Here is a 14,541-nt window from a genome sequence, read left to right on the forward strand (position 1 = left end):
AGAGAGCTGACCTTGGAGACGAATTCCTAGGTTCAAATCTGGTCTCTGACAAGTGTGACCCTAGGAAAGTAACTTACTCCCACAGTCCCCTGAGCAGCTCTTTAAGATGACCTTGCAGAGAAGGTGTTGACCAACCGTTGGTAGAGGGAGTTTCTTCACTCCATACCAATGATATCACAGGTCCAGTCCCTATCCGCTATAATAATAACAAGCAGGATGTAATCGAGTTGAATATTTTATTTTGACTTTACATGCGGTGTTAAAAACCCAAAGTACATAGTATTTACACATCCACAATACAAGTTTACAAGATATCTATACATGTTAAAGTACTCTATAAAACAGTATAGAGTAACTTCAATTTAGGGTTACTTTTTTATGCCGTACCATTAAAAAAGATACAATCTGTGTTTACCTTTGCACAAATGGATAAAGCATTTAAAAAAAATTAAATTAACAGAATTGAGACTAGATTGAATGTTAGAAATTTCAACATAAATACTGATAGAACTCACATTACACTCTACAAGGCAGCACAATGTTACAGAAAGTTATCAGGGCTCACGCACAAGTATTGTTTCAGTTTTACACAAGTCAGGATTAATATTGGTAAAGTGAATTCAAACAAACATTTGTCGTGGGTGAACTGAGCAGTGTTTATTGGTAGTGGTTGGTTGATTTTATTCGTTATTAATCTACAATAATTTAGTTGCACTATCGAAGTGTTTTAAGAACAAAGACAGCTTTGGGGTTTCCAGACTTCTCAGGAAATAATGCTCTTTATCAAGCAATATCCTTTAAGAAAAAGAATAATTGCATTATTCTATATTGTGTGTAAAAAACAAAAACCAAGAAACAAAAACCTTGGCCTTCAGCAAATTCTCCTCCCCCACCCCCCACAATGTAATAGAAATCAGCTTTATCTCAAGATAAGTTGAAATTTTTTTTCTTTGTTCTAATAATCCATGAATGCTCTCTGCCTTGGTTCTTTCTACATTAGTTCCAATAAGCAACGTGTTAACTAAAACGGTCATCAGTGAGGCACATCCTCAACTGCAAGTGGTTTCAGTAAAACTGCATAAATGATCTCTTTTACAAGATCCCGGCAGGTGTCACATTACCCTGGAAACCTCATTTAATTTCACATTCTAAGTGTTTCATCTGGAGGAAAACAGGAGTGGAATGTTCATCATGGCAAAGGGTAGGCCGCAGCCATACGGTCGGACTGGTTTCTGTGTGTTTGTGTGTAAGTTTTAACCATTAATTTTTCTGGATCATTTTATGAGTTTAAAAAAAAAAATCTTTTCAGGTGCTGGTTGAGAAACACAACTGGCACTCAGAAAATGATGTGCGAATAGTGAGAACACCGGACAGATTCTAGTACTTTTACCATTCTCATGAATAAGGCACAAAATGCACAGATTCAGGTAAACCCACACATAATATTTACAGCAAATTGTCATAACCTGCATGACTTTGGAGAAAAATCTTCACATAACACAACATAAAGAAAGTGATTGCACTACTGGTTAAGTTTTTCAGACTGCTTCTGTAGGGCCAATTGTTGACTTTCTCATACATTTAAAAAAAAGGGGAGAGGTGGTGGGCATGAGTGGGGGTACAGGGCGATAGGAGAGGGAAGAAGAATTTTTCTACAAGGTAATATTGAACAGAACCAAAGCATAACCTTGCATGGGTGTGTCCAAGGTTTCTAGAGTGACTGGGGTTTGGATTCACAGTGGACAGGTAGCTTAAGCTCCCAAATACTGGTGGAAAAACCATGGACTCATCTTTAATACCTCTATCCCTCAAAACTGGCAAGATCATAATCGAAGGTTGGATGAATAGCAGCACAAAGTTCCTTAGGATTTTTACATTCTGGCACTGGGTCCCGCGTCATTCCAGCTAAATCACCCGAATCCTGGCTCCATTTTCTATCTCAAAACTCAACCCAGTGGACTGCTGTACAAAGACATTGGTGTCTGTTGTTCAGTCATGCTGAATGTAAACAATTCCATAGCATAAAAAAATGCAATGGGTACCTAAGTAGATCCTAGTGTATGCACAACACACACACACACGCACGCACACACACGCACGCACACACGTGCACAATCACAACACAGTTTGTTGGTGGCACAGACAAAATGCCACACATGAAAAAAAAAATGCTACAGTTGGGCCAGAGACTGAATTTTCAGCAAATTGCTTGGTAACCTAGAAGTTCATTTCTTGGAGACATTACCATCCTTTTTTTGACATTTGTGCAAGAGGCAAGGTGAATGCATACATATTAAATGTTCACATTTAATGGGAAGACCACGCGTCACGGCAGTCTAAAATGAACCCATTTTCAAGTATTTGCTTACAGATTCTTCTGAGTACTGTATTCGCTATTTATAACGGTAAAGTAGCCCCATTGCTACACCTCCTCAACTCCAAACAAAAGAAATGGAATGACCAGCACCTTCCTTTGTTTTTTGTTTGTTTGTCTTAAGCAAGTACTTTGAAGCCTTGCAGTAGCTACATGTGGCAAGTTCTGGTGTTGCCAAAGTCAAGCAGTTTCTTTGGCCACTTGGTTCTCTTTAAATACAAGTGAGTCTCTTGTCTTAAGGTACCCACCTCCCAACATCATCCCTACAACCAGCACAGGCTAAAACACCCAGGAATAGAACGCATAAGTCTTAGTAGGTGTATTTGTTCAGTGGTCTGACTGATGTAGTCTGAGGAACGAACGAGGGTTTTGGTGGCACATCAGGTTTTAAGGATGGTGTCCTCTTTATTCCCGTCCGAGGGAGGGTGCCATTACTGGTATAACTGCTCTGTCTGGAGAGAGAAGGCTGCAGATGAACACTGACTGGTGTTCCCTGCATGTAGTCCATCTTCGCACCTCCTGTGGCAGGCATATATCCTCCACGACTAATACTAGGCTGTCTCGATAACAAAACACCATTTGGTGAGTTTAAGTTTTTAGGCATAGCTGATATGGAGTGCCTCTGTGAGGAATTTTTGTGATAGCCCCTTTGTCTTTCCAGAGAGGTCATTGGGACCCCAGGAGTGGTGGGCACATCCACCCGCTTTGTTGGGCTATTTCTCGGGAGAGTAGAAGGAGGGGAGTACAATGATGCCTCCCGGTTTGGAACCTTAGGTGGAACCTCAGACATATTTCCCATTGGATCCAGCATTAGGGTCTGGTGAGCCATTTGGATATCTCCCATGATGGCTTTGGGGTTACTACTTGGGTCACTAAGATGTTTCAAGAGATCATTGAGAGTGTTTCTGGAATCAACAGAACGCCGGTGATCTCTTTTGCTTGATTTGGTTAGTGGGTGATCAATATTTTGAAGCTTTTTCTCAGCTTTATGAGCATTAGAATTTGAGAAAGATGTGTTATAGTCATGGGTAGCATTCGGGAGAACGATAGCACTGGGGATATGCCCATGACTTAGTGGAGAGTGGGGAGGGGGGCTAGAAGGGAAAAACTGAGGAGTGTCTTTCCTTGAAGCACCATGTGCCTTATCAGACTGGCTTTTCATGGACTGTAGGGTCTTCTGCTGGAGGACAGGGGTGGACTCAGGTGTAGGAAGTGCAGCTAGCTCAGGAGGCTGGCCTCGATGGTCCATCATCATGGATTTCGTATCTCCATTGGGCGGTAGCTCTTTACGACTAGTCAGGAGGTTGGTGTACAGTTTGGGCGAATCAATGTTCTGTTGATATTCCTTGACCGGGCTATCGAATAAACCGTTCAATTTAGCAAAGCTCCCGCTGGAGTCCGTACAGGACTGAGCAGACTCAGCATCTTTGTGGATCTTTCTGGATTTCCGAACAAACAAGTCACGGTAACAGTAAACCGCCACGCCGGCAATGAAGGCGCCCAGAACAAAAGCCGCAAAGACACAAGTGATGAGAACATTCATGTGTACCATCTGGTTGGAATCTCCAGATTGTACTTCCCACCTTACGCCTGGAATAGATATGCAGAAAAGAAGTTAAGGGCCTAGTAAGTCTTCCATCAAGTAGCTTTGAAAAAGGATTACTGTCATGTTACAAGCAGAACTACTTCCATAGAGTTAACAAGCTTGGTCTGGAGTGACAGCTCCCACAACTTTTCATCTCTACTATGGGATTCCCAGGTGAGAGGATCACCAAGGACTGTTTACATGTGTAATGTGAATTACACATCCCTGCCTATTCTTAGTTACAAGGCTCCCTAATAATCCAGTGCCTGTCTGTCTACCATTCTCCAATACCTCACTATTTATCGCATAAGCGGTTTATGTAATCATAGTAACTTTAAGGATTTCTGCCAGAAAACTGGGGTTAGAAGGTGTCTATTGTCTAGCTAGGCAATTAGTGAATCGCAAAGGGATTTGTCTCACATCTTTCTTCCTAACCCACAAATCCATACCAAAGGGCAGCCGGTATTACAAAAAGCCATGTATGAAGTAACATAAATGTACACACCATGCTAATAAAGTCATAATAATTTGTTAGGATTTTTTTTAATATAGTCACGCATATTTTGTTCACACACTAGAAGCATTCATTGGGCAGCTGTGAGTCACTAGTTTCCCCGAGTGCGTTTGCTCCATCTCTCTCTCTTTTTTCTTCCTGCCTAAGGAGTACTCTTGAATTATACACTCCTTTAAAAATCCACAGAGTCTAGTAAAAGGCACTATGTACTAGTGAGGCAACAAAGTACAAGAATCAAGAGAGATAGTTAACTTAGACCTAGAAGAAGAAGAGTGGATTAGTTGGTAATTGTTGGAATTTTTAATGCAACCACAGACATCCCATAGTCAAAAACAATGTTAGTCTAAGGAGGAACCTAGCTCTGTTACATGCACTAGATACAACTATCCCAGAGTGAGTGAAGATAAGAGTGAGATTTTAAGATCTGCTCGCTTTTGGTTAGTTACTAAGGCCTTTGAATATTAGTTTAGGGGTCATTTTCATGGTTATTATAGATTGCAGTGGCATTGTGTAAAAGACTCAAAGAGAAGGTAAGAAGAAGAGATTACTAAAACAAGAGGAAAAACAGAAACTAGAAAAAAGAAAAAGAAACTTATGAATGACAGATTAAAAGGAAAACATAAAATCCCAAATCAATAAATAGAAATCATAAATGACAATGCACTGACAAAAAACAAAAACTGTTTGGAAACCTGATGTCATGTTAAGATAAATAGTACAGTATGGATTTTTTTTTCCAGTACAAAAGGATCCAGCAAGAATTCTTTAAATTATTTTTTGCAGCAAAAATGACATGTATGGAAAAATGGTTGCTATCCTTTGTTGGTTATGATAGCCATACTAGTAAATGCTCTATAGAAATAAATATATGTACATGAGTGTGTGTATACACACATATACATTTATTTAAATACTCACATATAATGTAATATATTTTATTTATAATATTCAATGTTTAATACATAAATGTTTTATATATTTATTTCTATAAATCCTTAAATAGTATGGCTATTATAAGCAAGGAAAAGTGTGTACATTTATAAGTATATATGTGTATATATATGTGTGTATACGCACATTCGTATATTTATTTATAAGAAGCATTAACTAGTAGGGATATCATAAGCAAGGAAAAAAATGTGTGTGTACATATGTATATGTGTGTGTGTATATGTGCCAAAATCAATGTAGTAAGGGTCTGGCTGCTAGACACAATCTTATAACAGCCTTTAATTTAGTGGGGACCAATTAGCAAGCTTTGTTTTCTGGTGTTGCTTGAAGGGCCTTCCAATTTCTTGGCTGATCTCTCTCAGACCATTGAGAAATCCAATGTATCAGGACCATGTGCATGGCTGTTTTTACCAGCCCTCTCTTTATGAACTGTCTCCTTTTGTCATCTGTTAAAGAACACATTCAGACTTAACCTAAGGAGACCCGACGGCCCGAGAGGAACGGCAGCAGAAGCAACGACACACAAAACTTTGCCAGTATCACTTCTCAAGGGCCATTAAGAGAAAAAGGAATTAAGGCACCTTCAGGACCCAGTGTCCCTGCACTGAGAGCCCTCAAACATCAGGTTTCCACTCAGTGTGTGATGTATTCCCTGGTAAGGCCTTACCCTTTGGGATACCTGATAAAGGATCAGTAAAATCGGAAGTGTTTGGTTCATCTTGAACTACAAATTTCCGGGAGCTCGTCAGTTTAGGTTTCCAGGAATCAATCACTTTAGGTGTTATTTCTGGGATACTTGCCATTGTGGTAACAGAAGATGAGAATACCTCCATGTCTGTGGTGGCAAACAGATTTTTATTAATGTGCGTGTGTAGGGGAAAGAAGAATATTTTTCCCCCTCACTAGTCTGTGGCATTTCTTAGCAAATTGTAAATGATATTCAAAGAAAGCTTCTTCTAGCTCTTCACACAAACGCATCTGAGGAAACTAAGTAGTCGAATCCCTTCCTTTCAAGGGAAGAACAAAAATAAAAAAGCAAGTATGAAACAACACTGAACAGGTTTCAAAAATAAACAAACAGAGGAAGTTCCCATTGAATACCCCATGGCCATTCATGTTATCCCAGGAGAGGGGAAAAAAGTCATAGCCTTTTTTAATTTCTATTTCCTTCCCTTGAGACAGCTATTTAATTTCCTCTTGTTTTTTTTTTTCTTTTTAAAAGCATATTCATGGAACGTTTTAAAATGCATATTATGTAGTCCAGATATTTCCTTATGAAAGCCTAATATGCATTTTTTTAAAGCTCATAAATCTCAACCAATAATATGATTGGCTTAGAAGTTAGGTACATTTGAAAAATAGATTTTTGACCCATGAAATGAAGGGCACCCACAAGTTTTGGTTATGCTCTTCTTAGGTGTGAATAATTCTTGGTTTGTAGCTCGTTCACCCCTCCCTCCAGAGCGATCATGGCCCACGGCAGAACCCTGAAGAAACAGCTAGGTGAACTTTGCTCAAGGTTCCCCCCAGATCCCTGCAGACATGTCTTCAGAAGAGTTAAGAGATTCATGCAAAAAGAAATGGAATCCACAAGCAAAACAAGGACCATTCCCCTCTAAAACATGCCCTCCTGGATCAGGCCTGCCACCCTTTACTCTGAGAAATGAAGATGCCAGGGAGTTTTAGAAGTGCCAGTAGGAGCAAAAAAAAAAAACCAAAAACCACTTAAATGTTTTAGCATGCCTAGAACAGAAAGCAGCTAAGTGGATTTTCTGGAAGTTTAGAAAACAAAACACAACAAAAGATCAAACTTCTTTAGGTGAAGACCTCGAGGATCACATTTCAGACTGGTGCAAATGGTCCCTAGGTCAATTCACCGTGACAAGATACAAATGCAGGTGTGGAAACAGCCCACTGATATCATAATATATCAGGGCCTGGTTCCTGTAATCCATTAGCTAGAGCCCTCATCAGGCCACAAGACCTGATGATTTCCATGATCACAAAACACTCTGTAACATTTCTAAAACTTGTAAATACACATTTTAGCAAATGTGTATTTGTTTTGTAAGTCTTGGGAAAGGTGGAGAGAGAGAGGGGGAGAGGCAATGAAATTCTACCATCCATTGGGCATAGATGGCCGAGTGAAACATTCGCAATGCAGGAGAAGGGGGGAAAAAAGCTAGGTTGACTTGCGTGCAGCTGAGATGCAGTCTATGTTAATTAGCCTTCTTTTAAAAAAAAATTTTTTTAAAGGATGTGTCTTGGTCAATGATAAACTGTTAACATGCGGCTACACGGGGGTGAGGTGTCCAGAAAGACAAAAAGTCTCTCACTACCATCAGTGGGATTATGAGTCAAAGCACAAAAATGAAGGGTTGCCAAACTGCGCAAAAGGAGGGGGGAGAGGGGCTGAAAATGCTGAACTGAAGGAAAGAAAAAGTCATTAATTCAAAAAATTAAAAAAAACTAACCAGATGTTGGACCGCCAAATATTTTGTAATCTGGTGTAGTTGAAGTAGGCAAAATTTCTAAAAGAATTAAAGGAACAAGTAATCAGTGCAAAGTAACCAAAAGAAAGCAAAAATTTATAAATTCTAAGTAACTAAAAAAAGTCAAATTAAAAGACTGCAAATTCAAAAAACAAAACCAAAAACCAAAAACCAAAAAAACCTATTCCAATACCTTTCTGTAGATTTCCTAAGCAGTTTTAAGAGGTGAAGAGAAGAAAAAAAAAAAAAAAAAAGGAAAACTTCCCTATTGAATCCCTAAGATCAAATAACTCGGTTTTTGCGAAGTTTTAAGTTAAATGCTAGGTGGTAAGGTGAACAGTGTCCTTAATAAAAGGTTGATCATCGAGTAACGTCCACATGCGAATGTGGCAGCAAGAGGCCCGAGGGGTCTCGTCTTACCATGGCAGTCCCCAAGTTGTGCTGTGTTGCCATATTCTGTGTCTTGCTCATATCCTCCAGCACTGTGGTTATGGGAAGCAAAGAAGTCCTCAGTTAACAACCTTCATAGGAACACAAGTGATAATCAAAGCAGAACCAAGAACATAAAACTGGTTAGCGAATAGAGGACAGGGGAAGGTTTCCAAAAAAAAAAAAAAAGAAGCAAACATTACATACAAATATCCCCTTGCTACAATGAATGTCTATGCTGAATAGCTTGTTAATGAGGCTGATTAGGATAATGAAACTGTATTTAGTTTTTCCTCCACACACATATCCCTTTTCTGGCTGTGGTTTTCCTTCCCTTGTCTTCAGATCTATCCCAATAACAGTAGAAGAGAAAAGTTCTTAGAACTTAACTAGAAATCAGGGCCTTGGCCTGACACACCATTGAAAAGAACAATTGAAATTTTGTCTAATGTGACAATGGGCACTTACAGCATCCCAGGCTTCACACGACCACAGGCTCCCTGGCTTAACCAGCCACAGTATGGGTCACGAGATGCGATGCAAGATCTGTATAAGAAATGAGAACAGAAGGTAACATGGGTTCTTCTCATCACCCAAAGGTCTCCACATGGGCAGCTTCCAGGTTAAGTAGAAAAAAGAAAATCAGCTTACTTTTTACATGACCCATAACGCTCACAGCGACTGAGGGGAATTCTAATAACGCAGCTGGAGAAGGCTACGTACAGGGCATGATGATCTTGATCCAGCTGCAGGGAGATAACCTTTCTGTCCTCTTCGCTCTCAGCATTACACCTGTTTGGTAGGAAACATTTTAAAGTTTTAAGTTAGATGCCATGTGAGCTGGAGAAGACAGGCACTTGGGTTTTAGCTGTCTGCTGAAACTGGACAGGTCTTGAGGAATAAATATTCTCTGCAGAAATCTAGGCAGATGTCCATCTTCTCTTAAAAATAATAATTCACATTCTAACTTTTACCGCTCTGAAAATGATCGAGCCCAAGCAAGTAAAGTTTAAGGCTAGATAATGGGTTTCTAAAAACAGGAGAAGCTTAAGAATTTGATGATACATAATAACTACAGAATCAGAATTTCTGCTTCTGAAAGGGAGAACACAATGCTTTGGAACAAACTTCCTGTGTATGCAAGAATATGAAAAAGCGTCAGATGTAGGCTCTGGGTTTGAACCACAGCTTTGTCACTCAACCATCTTAGACAATTTACTTAATGTCTCTGGACCCCCGTTTCCTCACCTATAATATCTAACATTTATATACTACCTACTCTAGCACTACGTTAAGTGCTTTATAATTATTATCTCACAACAACCCTAGGAGGCAGGTGCTCTTATTAACCCCATTTTGGTAAACAGAGATTAAGCAACTTGTCCAGAGCCACACAGCAAGCAAATGTCTGAGGCCAGACTTGAACTCACAAAGATGAGTCTTCCTGACTCCAGGCCCAGCACTCTGTCCACTGTACCACCTATAAAATGATGGCACTATGCTAGATGAATCTGAAGTCCCTATGAACTCACCTCTGGATTTTTCCTTAAGTTCAATTAAAAGAAAGTTGGACTCATTTTCATTGGAAAAACTAATAAAGATGCCACAGGACAGATTAGGAAACATACCTCTGCCCATACACCAGAGAGGAAACGGGACATCATCTGCCTTGTCAGCTTGGTCGTGGTATCAGATGTTTTTGCTCAGGCCTTTTTTTATCTCATGGGTTTCAAAGGTGGTGTGTATGTGTGTGTGTGCGTGTGTGTGTATGTGTGTGTGTGCATGTGTGTAACAAAAATCGATGTAAAAAAGACTGATCCAATTTAAAGCTAGTTAAAGGGTTCTGAAAGATTGTCAGTTTTCTGGTTTGGGTGACATACAATAGAGAAACATGACTTTTAAAGGGAACAAGGAAAGGAGTTTATACTTCAATGCATATATTATCTCCATTTTGGAAGGGAAGCAATATGATAAAGCAGAAAGATTAAAGGTTCTGAAGTTAGAGGATCTGGGTTTGAATCCCCATACCACTATGGTAAAAGCATCCTCTACAATGCTTTTATCCAACTCTTTTGTTTTGGTGGTTCAAAGGACCTTATTTCATAAGGGGTTAAAGAAAACACAGAAAAAGATGTGTAAAAATTCTTTTTTTTTTTCACTTGTAACTGCTGGCTAGCATGTGGCGTCCTAAAATACCTCAGCGATGTAACAGGGGTGGTGTTAAAAACTTCTCCCTTTCCCCAGGTGAAAGCAAGAGTGGATCCATTTATAGTCTGCTCGATAGTTCACCTTCCCTCCCTTCGTGTACCCAATAAAATGACAAATATGGGGGCATTTTTATTGAAAGAACACTCCCACACCAAACTATAACTAATTTAGAGGTCTAAGAGGAAAGGCTGCTGTTATTCACTTGACTCTTTGTGACCTCGTTTGGAGTTTTCTTGGCAAAGATACTGGAGTGGTTCACCATTTCCTTCACTGGCTCATTTGACAGATGAGGAAACTGAGGCAAACAGGGCTAAGAGTCACATGGCTAAGTAAGTGTCTAAGGCCAGATTTGAACTCATGAAGATGAGTCTTCTGACTCCAAGTGTAGCACTCTATCCCCTGTGCTATCTGTCCCCAGGAGGAAAGGACTAGAGGAAAAACACTCTGGAAGTATTTGGGCTGTGCGGGAGAACAGCTCTTACAAAATATACCTACTTTGCATGGTTGTAAGCATCAATCTCTTCCAGTAATACGCTGTCATTCAAGGAGAAAGGACTGGTCTTTGCCAGGATCTTAAGTACCACTCCTGCTTCTGAGCCAAGGAATATGACTGTGTAGTTTTGGTGTGGTCCAGCTGAATGATCGACTGCAATAGCCGTCAACCTGTACCTACCAAAGGAGAGAGGAAAAACGGTGTGGTTAAGTTGAGTGCCGAGTCAACAGGTAAAAGCAGGTAGACACGGCTGTAATTCCCTGCACAAGCCTACCTGACACGAGTCTTTGTGAACCAGGGCTCCTCGATGATAGATGGGACAGCAGAGTCCATCAAAGGATGTGATTTGATGAAGGACAAGGTTTCATCAGGGAAATCAATTGAAGTTTTATAAGCCTCTGCAAGGCCATGCTTTGCACAACAGCCAGGCCTGAAAGGACCAACACCAATTAATTTTTCTTCCACTAAAATCCAAGTTCTGGCAAGATAACAAAATTAATAAGAGAATGTGTAATAGAGAAATAAGGATGTTATCTTTATTTGGGGAAACATATTTGTTTTCCTTGGCCTTAGAGGGCAGAACCAGGTAGCAACGGGTGTATGGAGCAGAGAGGCATATTGAGGCTTGATATAAGGAAATACTTTCTGACAGTTAAAAATGTTCCCAAATGGAATGGGATGCCTCAAGAAGGGATAGATTCTCCTGTCCCTGGAGATTTTCAAAAGGATCCTATATGAACACCTGCAATATGTTGAAGAGAATGTTTGGGGTTTAGGTATGGGATGGACTAGATTGGGGTAATGGACCTGGGGTCCATGGGCTCTGAAGTAGTCCGTCAATAGACTTCAGGTCTGTAATCTGAGATGTGGGGAAAATTACACCTATACTTCAATATAAGTGGTTTCCTTTGTAATCCTATGTAATTTATTTTATGCATTGAAAAACCATTCAGAGAAGGGTCTGTAAGTTTCACCAGACTGCCAAAGGGGTCTGCAACTCAGAAAAATAATCACAATCCCTGGACTAGATGGCTTCAGAAGCCCATTCCATAGAGGATATTGGGCAATTTCATGATTCTGAAAGGACAACAGAGAGACATGGGCAAGTGCTGAAGAGTCACAAAGGAGAAATGCTATTTCCACTTATATGAAAATCCCTTCATATTTCATAGCTTGCAAAGGTGCTATTCACAAACCAATTTTACTGACAAGTTTACTAAGGGTATTGTAGGGGGAATTCCAGACTTATGTGGGAAATTGGAATTGGAGGCTCCCTTCCATCTCTCCCAGAGCTAAGATTCTACAATTCTATGATTCTTTACTGAGTCAGGAGTAAGACCTCTACCTCAGCTATTTCCTTCTTTTTTTCTTTCTTTCTTCTTCTTTTTTTTTTTTACCTTGGCTTTGGGACTTTGTCCTCAGGTACTGCTGTCCAGACAGAGTCTGGGGTCTTCTGTTCTTTAAACCTTCCTTTGAATACTTTTTCAATGTCATCCATGCTGAAAGCACACACAGCTGAACCAGGGATGCTGTAAGAAAAGAGAGAGAAAAAAAAATCACTCGGAGATTCTAACAAGGAAGCCAAGAACTTCTCTGAAGGTCAGGCACTGAGTCCCTCACCTGTTAAGCTGTGTGGTAAACACGCCGACCACAGTGGGGATGCCATTGATTTGTATGATGTCCGTAATGGACTGAAGGACATCAAAGTAGAAAAACGAATCCCCGGGGACAGAACAGTTGAGTCGGGCCTTGAGGAAAGAAGTCCAGTGTTTCTCCAGGACACGCTGGGAGCCACCCATGTCATTCTTGCATATACGGGCCACTCGAGAATAAACAGCCTGTCCAGATGAAGAAGAAAGAGCAGCAGCGGCATGAATGTGGGGGAAAATCAGGAGAAAGGAAGCTGCTTTTCAAGAGATCAATACAAAATGGGAAGACTGTCTGGTTTAGAGGAAGCCCTTTCTTTACAAAATGAATTCACACCAGACTAAACAAATCAGAGAGAAGGGCTATCTTAGTAATAATAGCTAACACTTATTTATATAGTGCTTTAAGATTTGCAAAACACTTTATAAACCTTATCTCATTTGAATCTCACCACAACCCTTGGAAGCAGGTGCTGATAATATTCTCATTTTACAGATGTGGAAACTGAGGCAGGTTAAGTGACTCGCCCAGACTCACACAGCCAGTAAGTGTCTGTGGTCATATTTGAACTCAGGTCTTCCTGCTTCCAGATCCTGTGCACTATCCATTGAGCCATCTAGCTGCCTCTCCTGGCCCTGACCTCCTAATTGTTTTCCAGATATTCATACTGTCCATGGAATCTAATATTGGCAGGGAAGTGTGTATATGTGTGTGTGTGTGTGCATGCATGTGTATGTGGGGTGGGGTGGAGACAAATCTTAGTTAATATAGAAATACTCATTCTTAAAGTAGCCTACTTTATTTTTAGTAGCCTATTTTTGAAATAGCTTTGTGTCATTCAGAAAAAAAAAGACTAGGTCTAGAGAGTTGAGAAATCAGAAAAGACCAGGGTTACTTGTAGATAACTACCCATGAAGACAGAGAAAATGAGAGTCTCAAAGCTGATCTTTCTATTCTGGACATTGTTCAGGTCTCCCCAGGAGTCACTATCATAAGATGATAGCCGTCTGGCTTGAAGGGACCTGAAGAAATCAACTGAGGCCCAATGCTTTGCCCAAGGTCACACAAGTAGTAAAGAGGCAAGGCGAGCTAAAATTTGAACTCAGGTCCTGTGACTCTAAATTTAAGACTCTTCCCAAGATAGCGAAAAAAAACCCTCTATGGATGACATACAATGTACCCCTACAGGAGGAAGATGTCACAACGATATCACTAACTCTCCCAGATCAGCCTCTCACTCCCACACAGTGCCATATAACATAAGTCTGTTATCATATACTTGCCTTGCCTAAATTATTATGTTCTACAGCAATTTCTCGAAAGAAGAAATAAACATAGTTTCCATATTCTATGGCATGAAGAAAGTGTGGTTCTGAAAGAAAAATTGAAGACAAACTGGTATCTAAAGGAGAATTCAATTAGTATTAGACACTGAGTGCTATGAATGACTGACAAATGTCCCTTAGTTACATACAAACACGTCAACAGGAGCTCTGATATGCCGAAGATTTTAAGGAGTTCAAATATGGGTGTATTCAAGCTTCAATGAACTTGGAGTCTTTAATGTCAGCTAATGGACTGTAAAAAGGCCTACAGGGAATTATACTACAGCAAAGGTCTTTGTTTCTACAGATTTATTCATTAACCTATTTAACTAGGAAAGAAAAACTCTTACACTCGAAATGAAACCTTGCATTCCAGGTCCAAAATAACAAGTTCAGTTATCTCAGTTCTTATGTCTGTAGACATTCACCAAATTCATCCTCAGTAGGATTTTATGCAAGGATTTGCTGAGGATCATATGAAAAAAGAGCCTGGCTGAAGCCAGACTCCTGATGTGAACTCTGG

At 40.0% G+C, this 14,541-nt stretch overlaps 1 protein-coding gene across 1 annotated transcript in view; it reads right to left on the bottom strand.

Annotated features, from left to right (window-relative positions):
• Positions 1-219: 219 nt before the first annotated feature.
• SEMA6D (semaphorin 6D) overlaps positions 220-14,541 on the bottom strand; it is a 64,673-nt gene continuing 50,351 nt past the window's right edge. Inside the window, exons 9-19 of the mRNA XM_036735428.1 lie at positions 13,977-14,065; positions 12,667-12,884; positions 12,444-12,575; positions 11,321-11,476; positions 11,049-11,222; positions 8,997-9,137; positions 8,814-8,891; positions 8,337-8,437; positions 7,899-7,955; positions 6,092-6,259; positions 220-3,964 (exon numbers count right to left, since the gene is read on the bottom strand). Coding sequence (XP_036591323.1) covers positions 2,685-3,964; positions 6,092-6,259; positions 7,899-7,955; positions 8,337-8,437; positions 8,814-8,891; positions 8,997-9,137; positions 11,049-11,222; positions 11,321-11,476; positions 12,444-12,575; positions 12,667-12,884; positions 13,977-14,065 — 2,594 coding nt within the window. The 3' untranslated portion in view covers positions 220-2,684. The remainder of the gene's footprint in view (positions 3,965-6,091; positions 6,260-7,898; positions 7,956-8,336; positions 8,438-8,813; positions 8,892-8,996; positions 9,138-11,048; positions 11,223-11,320; positions 11,477-12,443; positions 12,576-12,666; positions 12,885-13,976; positions 14,066-14,541) is intronic.

The sequence above is a fragment of the Trichosurus vulpecula genome, chromosome 8, assembly GCF_011100635.1.
Source record: "Trichosurus vulpecula isolate mTriVul1 chromosome 8, mTriVul1.pri, whole genome shotgun sequence".
Classification (NCBI taxonomy): Eukaryota; Metazoa; Chordata; class Mammalia; order Diprotodontia; family Phalangeridae; genus Trichosurus; species Trichosurus vulpecula.